This window comes from Nothobranchius furzeri, chromosome 9, assembly GCF_043380555.1.
Source record: "Nothobranchius furzeri strain GRZ-AD chromosome 9, NfurGRZ-RIMD1, whole genome shotgun sequence".
Taxonomy (NCBI): domain Eukaryota; kingdom Metazoa; phylum Chordata; class Actinopteri; order Cyprinodontiformes; family Nothobranchiidae; genus Nothobranchius; species Nothobranchius furzeri.
This window is the reverse complement of record NC_091749.1, coordinates 76,242,507-76,265,261: the sequence shown is the minus strand read 5'-3', so window position 1 is coordinate 76,265,261 and position 22,755 is coordinate 76,242,507. Positions and strand designations below refer to the sequence as shown.

At 45.1% G+C, this 22,755-nt stretch overlaps 1 protein-coding gene across 3 annotated transcripts in view; it reads right to left on the bottom strand.

Moving 5' to 3' along the window:
* The window catches only part of trpm7 (transient receptor potential cation channel, subfamily M, member 7), a 103,516-nt gene that overhangs the window by 53,069 nt on the left and 27,692 nt on the right, over positions 1 to 22,755 (bottom strand). For 2 of the 3 annotated variants that reach the window (XM_070555205.1, XM_070555206.1), the window contains exons 8-9: positions 15,803 to 15,977; positions 3,962 to 4,085 (exon numbers count right to left, since the gene is read on the bottom strand). In XM_070555205.1, coding sequence (XP_070411306.1) covers positions 3,962 to 4,085; positions 15,803 to 15,977 — 299 coding nt within the window. The remainder of the gene's footprint in view (positions 1 to 3,961; positions 4,086 to 15,802; positions 15,978 to 22,755) is intronic. The other variant, XM_070555207.1, reaches the window with a different exon arrangement.

Sequence of the window (22,755 nt, the reverse complement as noted above, 5' to 3'; positions counted from 1 at the left end):
GGAATGTTTTGGTAATGCCTTCCAGACATGGCACATTCTGATTTGCCAGAATACGCCAGAAATGATAAATAATGAGTTTATTAAAACAGGATTTATTTCCCGATTAATTCAGTTTCCAGCCGAGCCCCGATTCGGCCAAATCGGGAAAGATGCCTCTTTTGAAACAATCTCCTTTGACCTTAAGTCAAAACCTTTCTGCGACGCTGCAAGTGACTACAGACACAACACCTCTTTTCAGAGCTACTTCACACCTAATCTGCAGACCCTAGCTTGCATCTCATGGCTGGGGAAGCTGAACTCAGAGAAAGCTACTAATCTCTGAGTATCATAGTTTTGATGTCCGGTGACCTCACCACTCTGACCGCAACCCTCCGGACCGCAGGGAGCAACTCATACAAGGGTATCGTAAGCCTGCATACTGGTGTCTGATGAGGTTTTTATCAATAACCAACTCTCAAGTGTGTTTAGGGTCCTTGAATAAGCAACGAACCCTAGAATCTTCTGATTAAACATTCAAAGATCAATCAGGTTGATATTTCATATTTGTATGGAATATCACATCTTATTGGTCATAATTAATATGCATTAATTGCTACAATGGTTTGTATGTTTTTGTCTTAACATTTGTCCCATATGTTGTTTGTATTTGAATGTGTCCATTATTACTGTAGTTCTTCCCTTGACAGCTGGTAGGATGATGATATCTTAGATTTTGGCCAGTGTAGCCATTGCTGCTCTTTCTTGTTTTGGGATGTTGCTGTTATATTTTGCTGTTTTTTTAAATGCCAACTATGCTGTCCAAGACGGTACGGCTCCCATCTACCTGAATCCTCTTGCAAAGGCTTACGTCTCGGCCCGGCCGCTCCGGTCATCACAGGATGGTCGGCTAGCAGTGTCTACACCACGCTCAGGACAATCCAGACTCTTCTCATGCATCGTTCCACAAATGTGGAATGACCTTCCAAGCACTACCAGAACTGCAGCTTCCTTTTCAATTTTCAAGAAACTCCTGAAGACCCTGCTATTCAGAGAGCATCTTCTTAACTAGCACCCTCCCTGCACCCGTCCCCCCTCTCTACCGTCCACTCCTTGTTCCCTCCTCTCCATGACTGATGTCAAGTTGTTGTTATTATTGTTGTTCTCAAGGTGCTGGGACTCATTCCGACGCCCGTGTGTTCCTGAGGAGAAGTTCTGACAGAAGGATTCAGGAGTCTATCTGGAAATCCTGTCAAGTTTTGGAATTAAAAATACAAAAGAGCATGATAACGGGAGCGGGAGGTGCTGCTGAAGTGAAGTGTCTCACCGGTCTTTGTCTCCGTGAAGTGAAGGGTGGAGGTTACCGTGAGAGCGGGGGCTATCCGTGAATGAACTTAAAACTGGTGAATAATGATTCAAGAAGATGGAGGAATAAGGAGTAAAATTGTTTAAAGTTTTTAAAACAGTTTCCAGCCCAAAACAAACAAATTGACAGGTGTGATCCTGATCTTGTGGATGAACTGTCAGTGAAGGTTTTCACATCACAACTCCGCCACTCCTGGTACCACTTCAAAGAGAGTGACTTCTCGTCTTCTGCGCATGCTGGTCACTTTGAGGCCGTGAGGCGTTCACGCTGGAGAGAGTTTGATGTCGCATTTCAGTCGTAGTGTGAACAGCCATGCAAAAAAATTTACTCAAAAACCGGAATTGAGCATCAAGGCCAGCAGTGTGAACGTAGCTTAAGAGTAGACTCACTTCTTATCAGGAAGAGGGAGCAAGTTTCTAGCTTTATCCATTCTTTTGTTATCAGTTGTCAAATTGTGAGCGGCAGAAGCTTTTAAGGTTCGTGCCTCACTTTGTTCACAGCAGCGGCCCAAAATGATCTCCTAATACATGGATTTTCTGCTTCCTGATCAAGTGATGTGTGACGTACACGGATGAAGATTTGTTTGTTCTCACGGTGCTGGGGCTCGTTCCGACGCCCGCCCAGTAAAAAAAAAAAAAAAATGCAAATGACAACTTTAGTGAGTTAAGCTCTCAACAGTTTTACAAATGGCCAAGTGGGGACAGCCCACCCCTGTGTGGCCAGGTTGTGTTTACACAGCCTTCCCAGGAATGCAGACATGAGTGGGCTCTGTTGAAGAGGTGCAAAGAAGACCGCTGTGTCCTCCGCAAGCGCCTCAAGTTAGTAAAAAAATAAAATAAAATAAGCAGACGTGAGCTGTGTTTTATTTTTGGAGACTTTGACATGAAGCACAAAGCTTCCTACTTTCGCTGAGCAGCGGTGCTGCCATGGGCTCTTCCATCCAAGAGCACTTATAGCAGATGGTAGTTCTTGTTCTGCTGTGGCCAGATCGCCTGATCCGAGCTTCAGTTAGAAAGGATGTTTGCATCACAGCACCCAGATTGTAATAATTGCACACATGCAAAGTTGCAGCTGACTGATTCTACCCATGCCAACCAGACGCTCCCACTAGTAGGTATGAGAGTAATGTAACTTCAGCTGGCTAATCAGTCCTTAGGTGGGTGTGTTGGGTTGGCTTAGCTTGAACAAGGCCAATGTAAATGCAATGAATCTACCAAAGTCAGACAGAGCTGACGGTAGTAATTTAATTTATATATTTTGCCCCTTGGTGACATTTAAAAAAAACACCACATTGACTACCATTTATATGCAGACGATTGCCAATTATATGCCTCTGTGAAGCCTAATGACTCCTTACCGCCCCTTGTTGAATGCTGCAATGATGTGAAGAGCTGGCTGTCTGAAAACGTTCTCCTGCTGAACGATGCCAAGACAGAGGCTATCAATTTCAGCCCTAAGACTTCTCAAAGCCCCCAGCTGACCCTTCCTTTTATCACAAGTGGGTTGAAAACCCGGGCCACAAACTTAGGGGTTGTGATGGATGCTAAATTAAAAATGGACATTCATGTAAACCAGGTAGTTAAGACCTGTTTTTACCACCTGAGGCGTCTCACTAAAGTTAAGCCCATTTTAAAAAGGTGTCATCTCCATTCAGTTGTCCATGCCTTCATTACCTCCCGTCTCGACTACTCTAACTCAGTGCTCAATGGTATCTCCTCCTCCACTCTCGCTCGACTTCAGCTAGTGCAGAATGCAGCAGCTCGATTCCTGACTGGCACCATGCAATGAGAATACATCACACCGGTTTTGGAAAATCTCCATTGGCTCCCCATCCATGTCCAGATAGAGTTTAAGATCCTGGTTTTTGTGTTTAAATCCCTCAATAACTTTGCACCTGGCTACTTGTCTGAGCTCATTCATCCTTATGTCCCTACAAGATCCCTCAGATCAGCCGACCAGCACCTCCTCCATGTCCCTAGCTCCTGCTGTAAATCCCGCGGGGAGCGCGCCTTTTCAGTTTGTGCACCAAAGCTCTGGAACCACTCGCCCCTCCTGATCAGACTTTCTTCCTTTCTTTCCCTTTTTAAGTCTCATTTAAAAACTCACTTTTATTCTTTGGCGTTTAATTCAGTCTAACTTATTCTCTTTCTCCTTTTCTTTTCGATTTGAATTACTCGATTTTAATGGATTTAGTTTTAATTTTTGATTGTTTTTATTGTGTGCTGTTGTTCAGCACTTTGGTCAGCTCTCATGCCGTGTTTAAATGGGCTATACAAATAAACTTGCTATGGTATGGTATGGTATGGTATGGTAGTGTAAATGGGCCAAAAATCCCAGATGTACTTCAGATTGTTCCCCTCAGATCTGCAGCGGATTCTGGCAAAGTCACAGGAGAACTTCCAGAGATGACGGCTGCTGGTGTGGGAAGTAAAATCAAAGGTGTGAACAGTGAATAGGACAGGGGAGAGCCCCGTATCCCTCTTTTGGTTTTTACGCACTTGTAGTTGAATCAGTTTGAGACTATTGAAAATGTTGCCTTTACTGCAGAACTAAAGGGAATTAAAGAGTAAATTTAACATGTAAACAGCCCAGATGTGATTAAAAAGCCTCTGATTTTACCAGTTCTTTACTCTTCATGCATTCCATCAGAGTCTGGAACAGATGGATGGCATCGCTCTGGCTGAAGTTAAAGGTTTTCTTGATGGTTGCGATGATGTCAGTCTCCACTCCATCAGGAAGACCACTACAAAAAACAAAACACAATAAAATCAGCCAGTGTTTATCACACTGCTATAAAATGTTTTACCGAGTGGATTTTGAATCCTGCAGCAGCACAATGAACTCTGGATTTGTGCCCTTTAGCCACTAGACCAGCTAGATCCTCTCAGTCGCACCCTTGGCTAAATGATGCCCTTCGGTCTCTACGCACCAATCTTAGAGCAGCGGAACGGAAATGGCGCAAAACAAAAGATCCTGGTGATCAACTGAAATTTCATGAATTACTGTCCTCATTCTCTGCCAGCATCACTGATGCAAAGAAAGCTTTCTACACTGACAAAATTCTCAGCTCTACCGACTCTCAGAAACTATTTTCAACATTCAAAACGCTGCTCAACCCTCCGTCTCCACCTCCTACCAACAATCTATCAGCTGACACCTTTGCCTCATTCTTCACTGACAAAGTGGCAGCTATAAGCAAACAGTTAACGCCGGGGACACACTGGCCACGGAAGCGCCGCGAAAATGGGACCGCCTTCATTCGGCGCCCTTGTTAAGCTATTCTATAGACCACATGGGCCGCCGAAGCGCCGCGAATCGCCTCGTGCCGGCGCTCCAGCCCGCGCCATGCAGCGATCATTTCGGCGTCGGCTCTATTTTTTTCGCGAGCCGCGGATGAATCGCGTCAATTCTGGCAGGAAGTCAAACCTTGACATAAGAGGCAGGCTGGTAAAGTTAACAAAATAAAGCATTTCAAAATAAAATTCTGCAACAGTCAAATGTGTTCGTAAACAGACACTGCAGAAAAACCACACGAACACGTACACACATCGAACTTGTGTGCGTGTGTGACCACGTGAAGGGGGGAGTGTGGTTTTGGGTGTCTTTTCACCGGAGCAAACAGGACAGAGAGGCAGAAAGTCTAAGGCAAGCAGTTAAGATGGATGACTTTAAATTAATTATGGAAGTTAGGAAACACAAGGAGCTGTACGACCCCCGAAAAACATGGTTATTTACGTACCCATTTCAGAAGAAACTGCATACAGCTGCAGAATTGGAGCGGGTTCTAAGAGATTCAACTGGCAGAAACACACACACACACACACACAAACGTAAAGGAAGAAAGCTGAGAAAAGGCAGAGAGGAAATGGAGGAAACCAAGTGTTTAAAAGAAAAACTACAGCTGAGCCGAGGCGCGCCTCGACTGGGGCGCGTCTGATCTGAACTGAGGAGCGGCGAGCAGCGGCCGAATTTCGTGAGCGATTCGCTTCTCGGCGCTTCCGCGACCGGTGTGTCCCCAGCGTTATTCAGCTGGCCACTCCTGAACATTCGCTACCACAAACCCCTTCTAGCCCAACCATCTCAAGCCCTGCTGCTTCATTTTCCTCTCTTTCCCCTCTCACTGAGAACTGTGTGTCCAAGCTTCTCACGTGCAGCCGCCCTACTACATGCCCACTGGACCCCATTCCGACTAAGCTGCTCCAAGCTATTGCTCCTACAGTAGCCACAGCAGTCACACATGTGATCAACGCTTCACTGACATCCGGTACATTTCCCGCCTCTCTCAAGCATGCTCAGGTTAAACCGCTGCTAAAAAAACATCTCTTCCTCCAAATCATGTGGAGAACTACCGACCTATCTCTCTCCTCCCTTTTCTGTCCAAAATCATTGAAAGGGTGGCTTTCAAGCAGATCACAGAATACCTCTCACAAAACTGTCTGCTTGACCCTTACCAGTCTGGGTTCAAAAAGGGCCACTGCACTGAAACTGCTCTGTTAGCAGTGACTGAATCCTTAAAAGAAGCTAGAGCGACTGCCAAATCTTCAGTGCTTACCCTGCTCGACTTATCGGCTGCATGTGACACGGTAAACCATGGTTTCCTTTTGTCCACACTCTCTAGCATGGACATCACAGATAAAGTACATACCTGGTTTAAATCGTACCTCACATGACGATCATTCACTGTATCTTGGCTTGGACAATCCTCTACCGTGCACCATCTTGCCACAGGAGTCCCCCAGGGCTCTATACTAGGACCTCTTCTCTTTGCCATATACACCACCTCACTGGGTGAGATCATTCAATCACATGGCTTCTCCTACCACTGCTATGCAGACAACGCCCAGCTTTATCCGTCATTTCCACCGGACGACCACATTGTCTCTGGACAATTATCAAACTGTCCTCCACCTATCACACACACTGCTAGCCGACAGGATGGTCGGCTAGCAGTGCCGACACCACGCTCAGGACAATCCAGACTCTTCTCATGCATCGTTCCACAAATGTGGAATGACCTTCCAAGCACTACCAGAACAGCAGCTTCCTTTTCTATTTTCCTTTTTTTTTTTTTTTTTTTTTTTTTTTTTTTTTTTACCGTGTCCTGTCTGGCTGTGAAGCAAGCAGAATTGATGTCTGAATGCTGGTGACAAGCCTTACAGATTTATTCTCAGGTGGAGCATCAAAGCGTTTGCTTTTAATGTCACGCCTGATACTTAAAACTTTATTGTTATTGTTGTTGAATGCTTTGTAATTCCGACCAGACACGGAGACAGAGGTGAAAGAGAAAGGAAAAGAAAAGGTGGGGAGAGAGAGGGGGGGGGGGTTCCACAAAAATAAACAAAAATGAACAAGAGTCTGCTTCTAGACCTGCAGAAAAAGAGATTAAAAAAAACAACAAAGGGACACAAAAAAGGGACACAACAACAATACAACAAGATCTACCTATCACTGCGTCAACTTGATGAAAATAAGAATTATATATATATAATCAACATTGCTTAACTGAAGAATCACAATAATAAATCACAACGCATTAAGTGCCCACCATAGTCTTAAGACCTGTGTTTAACGTGCCCAAGCCCATACTTTTGAGAGCACCGTGTGAGCACCTGTGTGTGTACACGCGCTTGTTTATTTAAGGTTTTTCTATAGGAGCGCCCAACAGAGAGTGTGAGGGACCACAGATCCGCCCCCCAAAGATGCGCAGGAGACGGGGGGAGCTCCAAGTCCCAGAGATCCAGGCGCTGCCCAGAACGCAGGAACCCCAAGGAGACTGCAACCAGGAAGGCCCCCGCCCCCCTCGAGAGGCACAGAGGATCGTCCCGGGGGGCCACAACCAGCAGCCGGCAGAGTCCCTGGAGACATCAGCGGCAAGCCCACAGGCCCGCCCGCAGCCTCCCACCCCCTAGCCGGCCGAGCCCGGGACCCAGCGACCCGGGACCCAGGGGCGACCACCCCCGCCGGGGACCCAGCAGAGCCCCAGGGACCCAGACCCCACCAGGCAGCCACCGGGATCTAACAGGCACATGCCAAAATCTTAAACCCTCAGACCCGGTTGCCACGAACACTCAGGCAGACTAAGGCACAAGCCCCCACACCAGGTGTAGCAGGGGGAGGGGGGACAGAGATCTATATCATCAAGAGAAGTTCCAGGAGAGGGGAGGACCCAAAGGCCCCACCTGACATATACAATCATACACAAACACAGTCACACACTCCCTCCCTCATGCTCACACATGCACATACAACCCAAGACTTACAAAAATGCACGCCGGACACCCACTCATGCTCCCCATACACACCCTATTCACTCTGGTCCCAGTACTGCTGCACATTGGGTACAACCATCACCGGTAACCAGAGTCTGACCCTTTCTGCTGGGGTGCTGATGAGCAGGCTCCCCCGCCCAACGCTGAGCACAGCAACCCACCACCCCAGACCCCAACCAGACGGCCAGATCTCCCTCCTAGCCTCCAGCCCCAGGAAGCCTAGCAACAACAGAGGTGGCTAAGACCCCTAGTCTCCCTCCGCCTGCTCCAATATAGTGTTGTGTGATCATGAGGTGTATTCCATGGCTGTGGCGAGTGGGCAGTGCAGGCATCGTCCAGCATATGCCAGCTGATGCCACTGCACCACCCCACTTACCCCTTCAGCCATCAGTGTCTAAGTGCGGTTTAAAATTGGAAGTGGGCACCGGCACTCGGGAGGAGGCTGAAATATCCCCCTGCCAAATGCCGTTGAATGTGCTCACTCCCAAGGCCCTAAGTGTCTGTTTGAGTGGAATGTCGTCAGTGGAAGTGTATAAGGTGCAAATAAAATTGGGGGGCAGGTTTCCTCAGGAATGCGGAAATGGGGTCCATACCCGCACTCCCTGACTTGCCTACCCCCCAAGGTCCTATGTGTATGTTTGTGTGATGATGTGAGGGAGCAGGAGGAGAGAAATATGCGGGGATGGGGAGGAATGGCTGGTTGGGCTTAGCCCTCCAGGGAGCCAGCTCCCCTACTGGCCCCAATAGGCACCTCTGTTGTCAAACTGCCACCCAGGGCATGGAGACCCCAGCCCATCCTGCCAGGGCCCAAAGCAGCAGCATTACAGAGCCTCACGGAGTCCGAGGGCACCAACCCAGCCCCACCCCAGCAGAATATCTATGCCCACCCCTGCATTTGCACAACTTCCAGAATATATACGACATTGGACATCCAGGTAAGGTTGGGTCCTCCCCCTCCTGGACCTCCCCCTCCCCTGTGATGGAACGGCAGAGGAGCCAAGGTCTACCTGAGGCCCCCGAACCCGGGCCAGGCACTGCTGGATGTCCCTGCCTTCTTCCCGGCAGCATACATGTCAGGACCCGACCCCCAAGGCCCCGCACAGATCCCCACACGGGGCCGGCCACCCCCAAACCCCGAGCCCCCAGGCCCCCACCCAGACCCGCCCAGGGGCATTGCAGCCGCCAGGCAGTGACCCATGGCCGCCGCCAAGATCCCCAAGGGGCCCCACTCACAACCGCCAGCATTCCACCCCCCGAGGCGACCCAAGCACCTCCAGAGGGGGGCAACGGCCCCCAGTCCCAGACACCCCCAGTGAACCCACCTCCAGGGAACATCCGGATACTCCAAACTCAGACCCCACACCCCCCCACCCACACCATCCCGCAGGACAACATCAACGGCCCCCCACCCTCGCTATGTGATGGAACCGATCAAAGGAGCCCAGAGAGATTCATCTGAAGTGGAAGCAGAGGCTATATCAAGTGCAATATGATCTAACAAAAGATTTCTATACTGGTTAATGCAGAGACTTTCTCTATTTTTCCAATTCAAGAGGATAGTTTTCTTAGCGATGCATATGGCAGTCAGAACCACGTGAACCAAAGATGTTGCAATCGGGACATCGTCCAGCTTCCCCAGTACACAAAGAGAGGGGGAAGTTGGGATATGACATTTCAGACATTTTGACAGATCCTCACATACTCTACCCCAAAATTCCTGGACAGGTGGGCAGGACCACAGTGCATGAATGTAATTGTCAGGAATGTTGTTTGTGCAGTGTGTACAGGTGTCAGACGACACAAACCCCATCCTGAACATCCGATGACCTGTATAGTGTACTCTGTGTAGAATTTTGTACTGAATTAATTGTAAATTGGGCTGTCTGATCATTTTAAAAGTTTTTAAACAAGTTTGGGACCAGAAGTCCTGGTCAAAGCTAACTGATAGATCCACCTCCCATTTTTCAATAGGGATTGCAATTTTATCGTCTATTTTGGACAGTGTCTTATATACTTTAGACAGTAGTTTGGGGGGTTTGAGATTATAAAAGTCTAATACCCTTGGTGGTGTTTGTAATTCTATTTTATTGAGCTTAAATTTTTGTTTGACTACAGATTTAATTTGGTGATATTCTAAAAAGCTATTCTTATCCATTCCAAATTGGGAGACTATTTGATTAAATGGGATGAAGTCCAATCTTTCATATATGTGTTCCAGGTATAGGATTCCTTTATTTTTCCAGTCCGGAAGGTTCATCATTTTGTTGTTTTGCAAAATGTCAGGATTGTTCCAGATAGGTGTGCGTCTGCATGGTACTAGTGAAGACTCTGTCATTTTAAGATACTCCCACCATGCTGTCAGAGAGGTGCTGATACTAATACTTTTGAAGCTTTCATGTCTTCTTATGCTTGAGCTAATAAATGGTAAGTCTGAAAGCTCTATCGTATTGCAAAGTGTCTGTTCTATATCTAACCAGGACTCGTCTAATGGGTTATCTTGCAACCATCTTGGTATATATTGCAGCCTGTTGGCTAAGAAATAATAATAAAAGTTGGGTAAATCCAGTCCTCCTCTGTCTTTGGTCTTCTGAAGCGTTTTTAAGCTAATTCGTGGGGGTTTATCCTGCCAAAGGAATTTAGTAATTGAGGAGTCCAGAGATTTAAACCAGTCAGCTGGAGGTTTGTTTGGGATCATTGAGAATAAGTAATTTATTCTAGGTAAGACCATCATTTTAATTGTAGCAACTCTCCCCATGAGTGATATTGGTAAGCATTTCCATCTTGCAAGATCATCTTCCACTTTCCTTAAAAGTGGGATGTAATTTAGTTTGGTTAGATCTGCTAACTTGGGAGAGATATTAATTCCCAGGTATGTGATATTCCCTGACTCCAATTGTGTATTAAGCAAATTGACAAATGAGAAATTAATTGGTAGAACTGTGGATTTTAACCAGTTTATAGAGTAATCTGAAACTCTGGAAAAAGAGTTCATCAGTTCTATTGCTTGGGAGAGAGAGGATTGAGAATTCTGGAGAAAGAGTAAAACATCATCTGCATAAAGACTGATCTTATGTTCTATTTTCTTACACTTTATCCCTTTAATATCTGTTGTTTGCCTAATTGCTGCTGCTAGTGGTTCAATAAAGATAGCAAATAGTGAGGGGGAGAGTGGGCATCCCTGCCTGGTCCCCCTCTGAAGACAGAAGCTAGCTGATATTTGGTCGTTCGTCCTGACACGTGCTGTTGGTGAACTGTATAATGTTTGTAGCCAGTTTATGAAGAAGTTCCCAAACCCAAATTTATGTAAAGTTGCAAATAAGAACTTCCAGTTAACTCTATCAAAAGCTTTTTCTGCATCTAGAGATAATATACTAGTTTCTATGTTTCTACTGTAAGAGAAATCTATCAAATTAAGTAATCTACGTGAGTTTGTGGATGACTGTCTACCCTTAATGAAACCAGTTTGGTCAGGGTGTATTATGAAGGGGGTTACCTTCTCTAATCTTTTGGCCAGGGCTTTACAAATTATTTTGAGATCAACATTAATAAGAGAAATTGGGCGATAGCTGGTAGGAAATGCCGGGTCTTTGCCTGGTTTTAACAAGAGACTAATATTGGCTGAATTCATGTTTGGCTGTAATCTGCCGCTCTCTTCGATTTCCCTCACCATTCTGAAAAATGTTGGAGCCAGAATGATCCAGAATTCTTTGTAGAATTCTACTGGGAACCCGTCTGGACCTGGAGCTTTCCTATTAGTCATGGATTTAAGGGCTTCCTGGAGCTCCGCTGATGTTAGTGGCGAGTCCAGGACTGTAACTTGGCTGTCTGATAATTTAGGAAGTGTTATCCTGTCAAGGAACTCATTGATCTCATTATCTGATGGGTTTATCTGTGGTGAGTACAAAGTTTGGTAAAAGTCTCTGAAGGTGTTGTTTATTCTTTCAGGATCATATACTATATTCCCGGTTGAGTCTTTAACAGCAGATATGGTAGTTTTCTCTTTATTTATTTTTAATTGGCTAGCTAAGAATTTACCTGATTTATTACTATGTTCAAAGTTTTCTATTCGTAGTCTTTGTGCTAAAAATTGTGTCTTTTTGTCAATAATTCCATGAAGTTCTAATTTAGCTTTACGTAATTTGCTCATTGACTCTTCTTCTGTGGACGCCTCTAAAGACTTGATGATTCCTTCTAACTCCTGAATACGTTTGTTTTCTGTTTTTTTCTTATGTGATGAGAAAGAGATTATTTTACCTCTCATCAGTGCCTTTCCTGCCTCCCAAAGAATAGATGCTGATGTTCCAGGCAGGTCATTATGTTCTAAATATAAAGCCCACTCCTTTTTAAAAAATTCTATAAAACTTTCGTCTTTAAGCAGTGATGTATTAAACCTCCAGTTTTTGCTTGGTGGGATTGTCTTTTTATTTACCAGAGTTAAAGAAACCGGAGCATGGTCGCTGACAGCTATGGGGTGTATCTCAGTGTCTGAAATGTCAGCCAACAATGAGCTGCTGACTAGAAAATAATCCAAACGTGAATGAGAGTCATGGACGTGCGAAAAAAAAGTATATTCTCTACGGTTAGGATGAAGAGATCGCCATGCATCACAAAGCCCATAATCACTCATGTACTGTTTAACTATGTTAGTGGATTGCCAATTGCGCTGAGTCCCAGCTGTACTGAGCCAGTCTGTTAAGGAATTCATCCAAAAATTAAAATCACCTCCAAGTATAAGTGGACAGTCCAAGTGTTCGGAGAGTACAGAGAAAAAATTATGAAAGAATGGAGGGTCATCAATATTTGGACAGTATATGCTGACGATACATAAGCGCTGGTTCTGTATAGATATTTTTAACATTATAAATCTACCCTCTGGATCAGAAACTGTGTCCAATACTGTGAAATTTATGTTTTTGTGTATTAAAATAGCTACACCTCTTTGCCTAGAGTTATAGCAGGCAGAGAACATGCTGGGAAACTCAGGTGTTTTAAGTTCATCTGCAGATGTGGCAGATCTATGAGTCTCTTGTAACAATATTACGTCTGCTTGCACTCTCTTTAACTGATCAAAAATTTTTAATCTCTTCTCTCTAGAGCCAGCCCCATGTACGTTCCATGAAACAAACCTTAGTGCACCCATAGATGTGTGTGTGAGTAGCTATAATATGACGCCTTCATGTGTATGAGATAAGATAAGTAATTAAACGCATACATTAATCTTATAGTAAATAATAATAATAAGGGTGTTGTTATAATCATTATTATCATTTGCAACATTAAATATAATAATAGTAGTAAAAAAACAATAATAAAAAAAACAACTTTAATATAAAAATATTAATGCTGATGATGATAACGTAAAATATATAATAAAAAAACAATAGTAGTAATAATAATAATAATAACAACAACAACAACAACAACAACAACAACAACAAGACAAGCCCAACAGTGTTTTGATTGTGCAATGAAACGCCATAGGCTACTTATCTGTGTGACTGCGTATGGAATCTGTGTGTGTGTGTGTGTGTGTGTGTGTGTGTGTGTGTGTGTGTGTGTGTGTGAGACTGCGTATGGAGTCTGTGTGTGTGTGTGTGTGTGTGTATGTGTGTATATGTGTGCGTGTGTGTGTGTGTGTGTGTGTGTGTGTGTGTGTGTGTGTGTGTGTGTGTGTGGGGTGTGTGTGTGTGTGTGTGTGCCCGCGCAAGTTGTGTGCTGCAGTGTGCAAAGGGAAAAAAAAATTGTGCCATGCAGATGTAAAAATCCAGAAGCAGATTAAAAAAAGGGAAAGAAAGGAATGATAAAGGTTTAAAAGAGAAAAAAAGAAGAAAGAAAAGAAAAAGTGTTGTGGGTGTGAGGTGGTGAGGGAATAGGTGAACATTTCTAAACGGATCTAGCAGCTATTAATCCTGACATGTTCAAGTGCTTTTAATAATAATAAATTTGTACCTGAAGTTCGTCTAATAAAGCCAGTCTGTTACTCCTCGTTCTTTGTAGATCTTACCGTCAACAAACAGTTTATCCACGGAGATCACAGCCCGCTTCCCATCTTGGATAAACTTCTTGCGCAGCGGGAAGAGAACTCGGCGGCGATCCAGAATTTCTTTAGGAAACTGGTCGTTTACGCTGTAGTCTTTACTTTAAGCTCTCTCCCGCGGCTTTTAACAAGATCTTTCTGCTTAAAGTGCTCAAATTTAGCCACGATGGGACGAGGTCTTCTGCTGTCTGTTCTCCTGGCTCCAAGGCGATGTACCCGATGAAAGGTGATGTTCCTCACCGTTTCCTCAGGTATCTTCATGTGAGTGTGGAGAAAGTTCTTGATGGTTTGTTCACAATCCTCCGCTTCTCCTCCGGTCTGCTCTGGGAGGCCTGCGAACACCAGGTTATCTCTCATGCTGCGTGATTGGAGATCCAGAACCGTCTCCTTTAGAGCTTTATTGTCCTGGGAGATCCGATCTAATCCTGCAGTTAAGGAGGAAACCGATTCCCGCAGAGACGCGTTCTCAGCCGCGAGCCGCTCCACCTGCTCCTGGCTAAACTCCAGAGATGTTCGGAGGTCCTGGAACTCCTTGTGAAGCACCTCAAGCAGGTGGAGTCGTCCCTCAAATCCCAGAAGCCGTTTATCTATGGACTGTAGTAGATCTAAGACATCCTTGTGGGGAGATGAGGCCTCGGGCGAGTCCCGGGGACGGCTCCTCTTGGTCAACGGCGTTTCCGCCTCAGCTGCTGCTGCTTTCTTCGGTCCCATGACAAAAAACTCAAAAACCTCGTCAATATATGTTTGCAAATTTTCCAGATTTTCTCCTCTTACCTCCAGGTTGAGTGAGTTATATTTACCAGATTTGTTAATTTTTTTGCGTTGTCAGTGAGTAAATTAGGCGAAAATCTGTCTTAATTGTTTGTGGAAGTTGATTAACAAGCTGCCATCTGCTTCAAGACGCCGCCGTGTGTCCGGTGATCGGGCCGTCAGCGCATGCGCATGCTCCCTCTCCAAGCCCCTGCTCCCTCTCCCTGCTCTCCCAGACCATCTTCCTTTTCTATTTTCAAGAAACTCCTGAAGACCCTGCTCTCCAGAGAGCATCTTCTTAACTAGCACCCTCCCTGCACCCCTCCCCCCTCTCCACTGTCCACTCCTTTGTTCCCTCCTTTCCATGATTGATGCCAAGTTGTTGTTGTTGTTATTGTTGTTGTTAGACTCAAGGGCAACATGCCGATTATCACTTTTAAGTCGCTTTGGACAAAAGTGTCTGCTAAATACATAAACATAAACATTTAGTGTTGACCATGGTGTGAAATGCTGTGGTTATGTCTGAGAAGCAGTGATAAAAATCTACTCGAGTTCAAAACCTTTATAGAATGTGTTTGAGTCATTTATAAATGTTGATACTAATGTAAAATATCTGTGGTAACTGAAACCGTGGTCGGACTAGAATCATACGACCAACATTTGTAATGAACGCAGCAGCCTGCTGCCACAGGAACCCTAATCCAACACAGAGCGGAGGCGTTATGACTCAGGGAGGATTTCAGAGAAACCAGACTTTGTTTTCTAGGAAACAGGACAAGCTGAAACAGGAACAGAGAGAGAGAGAGAGACCCCCTAAGGAAAACTCCAGAATTCCTCACCACAATAATAAAAACTATAAGATCCATGCCGTAGGTTTTAAAACAAAGACATGAGGAAAAACTTTTTACACTTTCACACAGAAACACTTTGCACTGCAAATTTCATCTAAAGCTTTAAAGAGAAAACAGTAATTCTAAAGGTTTCACAGTTAACACTGGTTCTCTTTCTCACCGAGCAAAAGATGTATGTGAGGTCCAGTGAAAAAGCTTCAGTTATATTATTCTACAAGACAAAAATCGCATGAGGTGATCTGTATGCTACACAGAAACAAGTTAGCACAAAAATGGCGGTGATCTTGAACGCTGCTCAGTTTTATGGCTTTTTTCCAGACACTGAACCAGGAAATGGCTGCAGGTGGCTCTGAACAGTGAGTGATACCACCACTCTAGTCGTGATGCTGGCCCAGGTCAGCATGCTAGGAACCACAACAAGGAACCACAACAAAGCAGGGACTGAAAAGTAGAGGGAATATACCAAACCGTGCTGTTGGGAAATGCAACCAGTCCAAACTGCACCTACACAAGTCACGCTCAGTAGTGCTGTTGGAAAAGGGCTAGAACCTACCCTCCATCCTCTGTCTGTTTATGGACGAAGGCCAGTATGTCCGCAGCACGGCCAGTCCCCTCACATACCACCACTGGGACAGGGGGACTCTCCTGAAGGTACTCCAGCACCGTCAGGATCACGTTAGGCCCCCCCTCCAAGATCAGCGCCACAACAGGAACTCCCTGACCGATTCCTACAGGAAAAAAACAACAACACAAAAACAGCCTTTTCAGAATGTTTCTCCAACTGGAATCTGTTGGGCGGCCATGTATTTTTTCTAAATGCAGCTGCACATGACTCAAGTGTGTGAGAGGCTGAGGTGATGACAACAATCTCACTGCTATCACACACTTTCCACCAAGCAAAGGCAAGCTGCCAGTAAAACAAACGATAATTAATTGTCCTTGAGGGGATTCCAACCTTTGTGATTACTGGTAGCGGTCAATAGTTAATGTCTCAGAGAAGTCAGCTGACTCTTTAGAGCAGCTGTTCCCAAACTTATTTAGCTGTGCACGCTCTTCTATGTCCATGTTGATGCACCCCCATCCCCCACAACTTCAAAAGCTTTGAAAGGCAGATGACATTTATATATTTTAAAGATGGCATATTTAATCTTTTTCAAATGAAAAAACAAACCCACATCTAATAAAATGATCACGATTACAACAATGCACTTTTTCAATTAATCTGAAATACTGTTACTAAGTTATAGCCTGGCCTACCAGACTCATCCTCTGTTTAATTCTACATAGAGAACTAGTCTGGTTACTCACAGGCAGAGAGGCCCACGAGTGGCGGGACTAACCAGCTCAAAAATAACCAATCAGAAAAAGGAAGGAAATGCCGACTTTACCGCGCGACACTGTAGTTTTATAGCTGTAGTCAAAAATGGAGTCTGGCGATGGTGCAGACATCTTTTTATCGAAGAAAGGCTCATTTAGAACACAGAGAAGAGCCTTCAGATAACATCTTTGTTGTTTATGAGAAAATGAGCATTACAGTATGTGACATATGCTGCTCGGCGCTGGTTGGCTCACTTATAATTCTCAGGGGGTGGGGTTATTTGAGTAGAAGAGTTCCCAGCCCCAATACTTCCTGTAAGGAATGATAAATGAAAAATGATCCGCACTTGTGTAGCGCCTCTCAAAGCAAGGACTCCAAAGTGCTTTACACTACAGTGTATCATTCATCCATTCACACACAGATTCACACACTGATGGTGATGACCTACGATGTAGCCACAGCTGCCCTGGGGCGCGCCAACACAGGCGCCACTGGTCCCTCCGACCACCACCAGCAGGCAAGGTGGGTTAAGTGTCTTGCCCAAGGACACAACAGCAGAATTGTCTGTCCGGAGCCGGGATCGAACCTGCAACCTTCCGATTACTGGACAACTCGCTCAACCTGCTGAGCTGCTGCTGCCCCGAAAGGAAGCGTGAGGCTGGCTGGTCAGGCTAACAGAGTCATTCAAAAGCTTCTACTTTTAAGAGCAAAGAAGAGCTTCATTAATCGAACTGTGTCTGCCGAACTGTATGGTGCTAAATGCGCCAAGGATATCAGGCTGAGGCAGGGGGTTACTGACGAAATATCTTTCAAATGTACCAGTGAAACCCCTTCCTGGTTTGCTGGCTCCCTCCAGCTTTGAAGTTTCCCTTTTTGAGCTGGGTTACTCCCCATGTATCCTTTTTGTTTTATGCTATCGGCCACCAGTGTAACAATTCCTTTTTAAATGATTTTACTGACTTTTTATCAGACTATGTCTCAAAATATGAACAAGTCATTTTGGGTGATTTTAACATTCACGTCTGCTGTCCATCGAAGCCTTTGGTGGAGGTTTTTTAGACATCTTAGGACTCGTTTGGTCTCCAGCAGCTGGTAAATGACACTACTCATGCTGGTGCCCACACTCTGGACCTGGCTTTAACGTATGGACTGAAAATACAAGAGTTCTCTTTTGAGCCGGTTGGTTTTTCTGACCCTTTCAATAATAGAGCTCAACATCTCTGGGCTGTTACCTCTAGCTAAAAAGGAAGCTCCTAGTTACTCTAGGTACATCTCACCTGCCACAACAACAGAGTTATCATCTGTTTTGAATGAGGAGACTTTCCTCTCCAAAAGCTGTGGTTCCTCAGGAGATGTGAATTTACTGCTAGACTATTAAGAGTACCTGCTCAGCTGCTTTGGACTGGGCAAAAAGGGAGAAAAATCCTATCTGGCCCCTGGCAAAATGATACGACTTGCAGCCTAAGACGTAAATGCAGGGCTCTGGAGCGGAGGTGGAAATAAGATGGTCTGACCATCTCTAAACAGCTTTTTACTGACTCGCTGTCTCAGTACCAGAAAGCAGTTAGACATGCTCAAAATGTGTATTTTGCCAATATCATTGTGCAGCACAAAGGTGATCAGTCAAAACTGTATGATACAGTAAACTCATTACTGCTGATGGCTGCTCCGGACGGCCTGTTGCCCTCAAATTCTTTGTGCTCTGAACTCCAAAGATATTTCCACCAAAAGATTGATGGCATCAGGTTGAGCCTTCTACCTCTGGGGCAAACCCCTTTGGTACAATCATTAACTACACCTCCTCTCAAGAGTATTTAGTTCCATTAGTCTCCTTGAATTGGAAAAAATGATCACAACTGTGAACCCAGCAGGCTCTCCTGATGACCCACTGCCACCTAAACTGATGCAGGACCTTGTTCCTGTCCTTGGACAGGCCATCCTGAACATTGTGAACCCCAGCCTAACCACAGGTGTGTTTCCTATGGCTTTTAAAAGAACAGTTGTCCACCCAGTTTTAAAGAAGCCTGGCCTGGATCACACAGACTTTGCAAACTACTGCCTACTGCATCTAAGGTGTCGTTCCTATCCAAGGTTCTAGAAAAAAACTGTACACTCAGACTGTGGCTCACAGAGTTAAATTCACTGTTAGATGTATTCCTATCGGCTTTCAGACCCCAGCACAGCACCGAATCAGCGTTGATTCATGTACTAAATAACGTCCTAGCTGCGTCTGACTCAGGGTCACATGTGCTCTTGATGCTGTTGGACCTGTCAGCAGCATTAGATACTGTTGATCACAAAACATTGCTGGATCGACTAAAGTCGTGGGTTGGTCTCTCAGACTCTGCGCTGGACTGGTTTAGCTCATACCTGGAAAATGGGTCTTTTAGTTTGCAGCTTAGGGGTTATACCTCACTTTTTCTGCCTGAGAAATGGGGGGCTCCTCAGGGCTCAGTCTTGGGGTCCCTCCTATTTTCCATTTATCTTTTACCTTTGGGTCAGATTTTTTAATACCACGGCATCAGCTACCACATTTATGCTGATGATTGTCAGCTGTACCTGGCCATGAAAGAACAAGATGCAAGCACTTTAGTTTTAAAGTGTCTATCTGAAGCGAAAGAGTGGGTGGCTGCAAACTTCCTACGCTTGAATGCTGCAAAGACGCAGTCAGTACTCTGAGCCAAAGAACCTTTCACGTGCATCATCCACCTTCAGTCTTCCATTTAGTGAACACCGAAAGCGTGTCACTAATCTCGGCATTAAACTAGATGCAGGACTCTCATTGGTGCCGCTGATAAACACAGTTGTTAAGTCATGTTTTTTCCAACTGCAGCGCCTTGTATGCCTCAAACTGGTCCTGAAACGTCCTCATTTTGAGTCTGTGATACACGCTTTTATTACTTCTTGCTGGATTACACAAATTCACTACTTATTGGTGCTCCTGTTTAAGCGTTCAAAATGAATGTCACCTGAAAACACTCATCAGGTGATCTAGGTGGGCTGTCTGCTCAGCTGAAGCAATGCTTAAAAAGCAACTGCAAGCACTTTCAAACAGACTTGAATCTGCACCGAAGGGCCTTGAGTGTCTGTTATTGCTTGTTTTTGTCTTCTTAAACGTTTGCTTTGCACTATCTTCCATTGGGAAAGAGAAGGACACTCATCTGTGAGTAATCCTGTTGTCTAGTAGCTCCGGTTTGGGCCATCTGAAAACAATAAGTGCAAACAGGGGCTGTGAACGAGCTGTTTCTCCCCTCCCTGAAAACACTCATCAGGTGATCTAGGTCTCAATCATTGCAATCAGCTGGTGCATGAACACCTGTTTCCAACTAGTAGCACAGCATAAGTTTGGTGGCATAACTGAAGCATCAGCCCTTGTGCCTCAGCCCCTCCGGTGTAAGACACTCCGGGGTAAAGACATAGGTGTCTACCTGCGCGTGTCCACAGAGCAGGTACACAGAGCAAACAAACTTGACCCACACGCTGCTCCATCGACACCTTGCAAAATGTGCCATTATCCTATACCTGTGATCACTGGCTTCAGAGGAAGATCACACACAGCAAACCACTTTCGCAACCTTCAAAACCTCCGCTCGCTAAAACCAGCTCCCCCGAAGACATCCACCTGTCTATGGGACTGTGGAACTGCCAATCAGCTGGAAACAAAGCAGACTTAATTACCGCATATGCAAACCACCTGTCACTTGATGCACTGGCTGTCACTGAGACCTGGATCAAACCATGTGACAATGCTACCCCATCTGCTCTCTCAGTTAACCACACTTTCTCCCACACTTCACGTGCATCTAGCTGAGGTGGTGGAACGGGCATGTTAATTTCCAATAAACTGATATAGTCAGTTGCTACCCATCACTAAATACAACTCCTTTGAATACCATGCCATCCAGGTAACTGTACCAAAAAAAATCTTTTTGGTTGTCATATATCGTCAACCAGGTCAACTCAGAGACTTTCTTGATGAACTCAACACCTTGCTCTCCTCCATTCCTGAGCACGACTGTCCCACAATGGTCCTTGGAGACATGAATATTCACCTGGACAATCCCAGCTCATCAGGCTTCCTGTCTCTAATGTCATCATTTGATCTAAAACTAGTACAAAGTCCTCCAACTCACAAAGCTAGAAAAGCACTTGACCTCATTTTCACCAGAAACTGTGTCATAGACACAATCTCTGTCACACCCTAACCCTCCCTCCGCCAGTCATTTTGTTCCTTTCTTCTTCCCACCTCATCCGAAATATCTGATATTATCTGTAAATCCAAGCCCACCAACTGCTCTCTCGACCCCCTCCCTACAGTTTTGGTTAAAACACGTCTCACCTCCCTTCTCCCTCTCATAACCACCATAATCCACTCCTCCCTCTCTACCGGTATTGTTCCCTCACTTTTCAAAACTGCATCTATTACTCCAATATTAAAGAAACCCGGCACTGATCCCAATAATTTCAATAATCTTCGTCCCATCTCAAATCTTCCCTTTCTTTCAAAAATCCTGGAAAAAAATAATCTCTGTTCAACTCCATGCTCATCTCACCCTCAATAGCCTCTATGAGGCCTTCCAGTCTGGTTTTCGCCCTGGCCACAGTACAGAAACTGCACTCATAAGAATCACTAACGACCTCCTCACTGCTGTCAGTGCTGGACTGCTCTCCATCCTCATCCTCCTCGACTTGAGTTCAGCCTTCGATACCATCTCTCACACCATCCTCCTCCATAGATCGTCTTCCCTTGGCATTTCTCATACCCCGCTTGATTGGTTCCATTCATGTCTCTTTGGCCGTACTCAGTTTATTCAACTCAAATCCTTCACTTCCTGTCCCTTCCCTGTCACTACCGGTGTCCCCCAAGGCTCTGTTCTCGGTCCACTTCTTTTCATCACTTACCTTCTTCCCCTGGGAAATATTTTCCGTAAATTTGACATCCATTTTCATTGTTACGCGGATGACACCCAGCTCTATGTATCCTCCAAACCCTCCTCTTCACTTCCTCCTTCCTCCCTCACCAATTGTTTATCTGAAATCAAAGACTGGTTCACATCAAACTTTCTCAAACTTAACAGTGATCAAACAGAATGTTACTTGTCGGCACTAAATCCTTACTATCCAAAATCCACAGCTTTACACTTCCTGTCGACAACTCCTTAGTTTCGCCCTCCCTTTAGGTCAAGAGTCTGGGTGTCATCCTCGACTCCTCACTATCCTTCCAGTCCCACATAAACAATATTACCCGGTCTGCCTACTTCTATCTATGTAACATTAACCGCCTATGCCCCTCCCTCACTACTCACTCAGTCGCCATCCTTGTCCACAGCCTCATCACTTCCCGTATTGACTACTGCAACTCTCTTCTCTTCGGTCTTCCTCAGAAATCCCTCCATAAACTCCAACTTCTCCAGATCTTGGCAGCTCGCATCATTACCAGAACTCCCTCCTTCCACCACATCACCCATTCTTCAGCAGCTCCACTGGCTCCCAGTCACTTCCAGAATACAATTTAAAATTCTGCTATATACCATACCATACCATACCAACTTTATTTATAAAGCACATTTAAAAACGGCATGGCAGCCGACCAAAGTGCTGTACAGAATAAAAAGTAAAAACACAATATAAAACAATACACGGTCAACAATAAAATACACAACAAAGCAGATAATCATGGTCAATAAAAAGAGACATGATAAAATAATAAAAGTCAGGGATTTAAAAATCCCTGGTTGTAAAAGTCAGCCTTAAGTAGCGACTTGAAACAGAGGAGGGATGGTGCCAGCCTCACTGAAAGAGGAAGAGCATTCCAGAGTGTTGGAGCAGCATAGACAAAAGCCCGCTGCCCCCACGTTTTGTATTTCATTGTTGGAACGCGAAGCCATCCATAACCTAGCTCCCCCGTACCTTTCAGACCTCTTTCATCCCTCAACCTCCACCCGTTCCCTCAGGTCCTCCTCCTGCATCCACCTCTCTGTCCCACCTTTCCATCTGGTCACTATGGGGAGCAGGGCCTTCAGTCGCTCTGCTCCCCAGCTCTGGAACTCACTCCCTCCTGACCTCCGTAACATTGACTCCCTCACTCTCTTTAAAACCAGACTCAAAACCCACCTGTTCCATGTAGCATTCTAATAATTGCTCTATTTAATCCAATCTGTCTGTTTGTTTTATGCTGTTCTACCTTT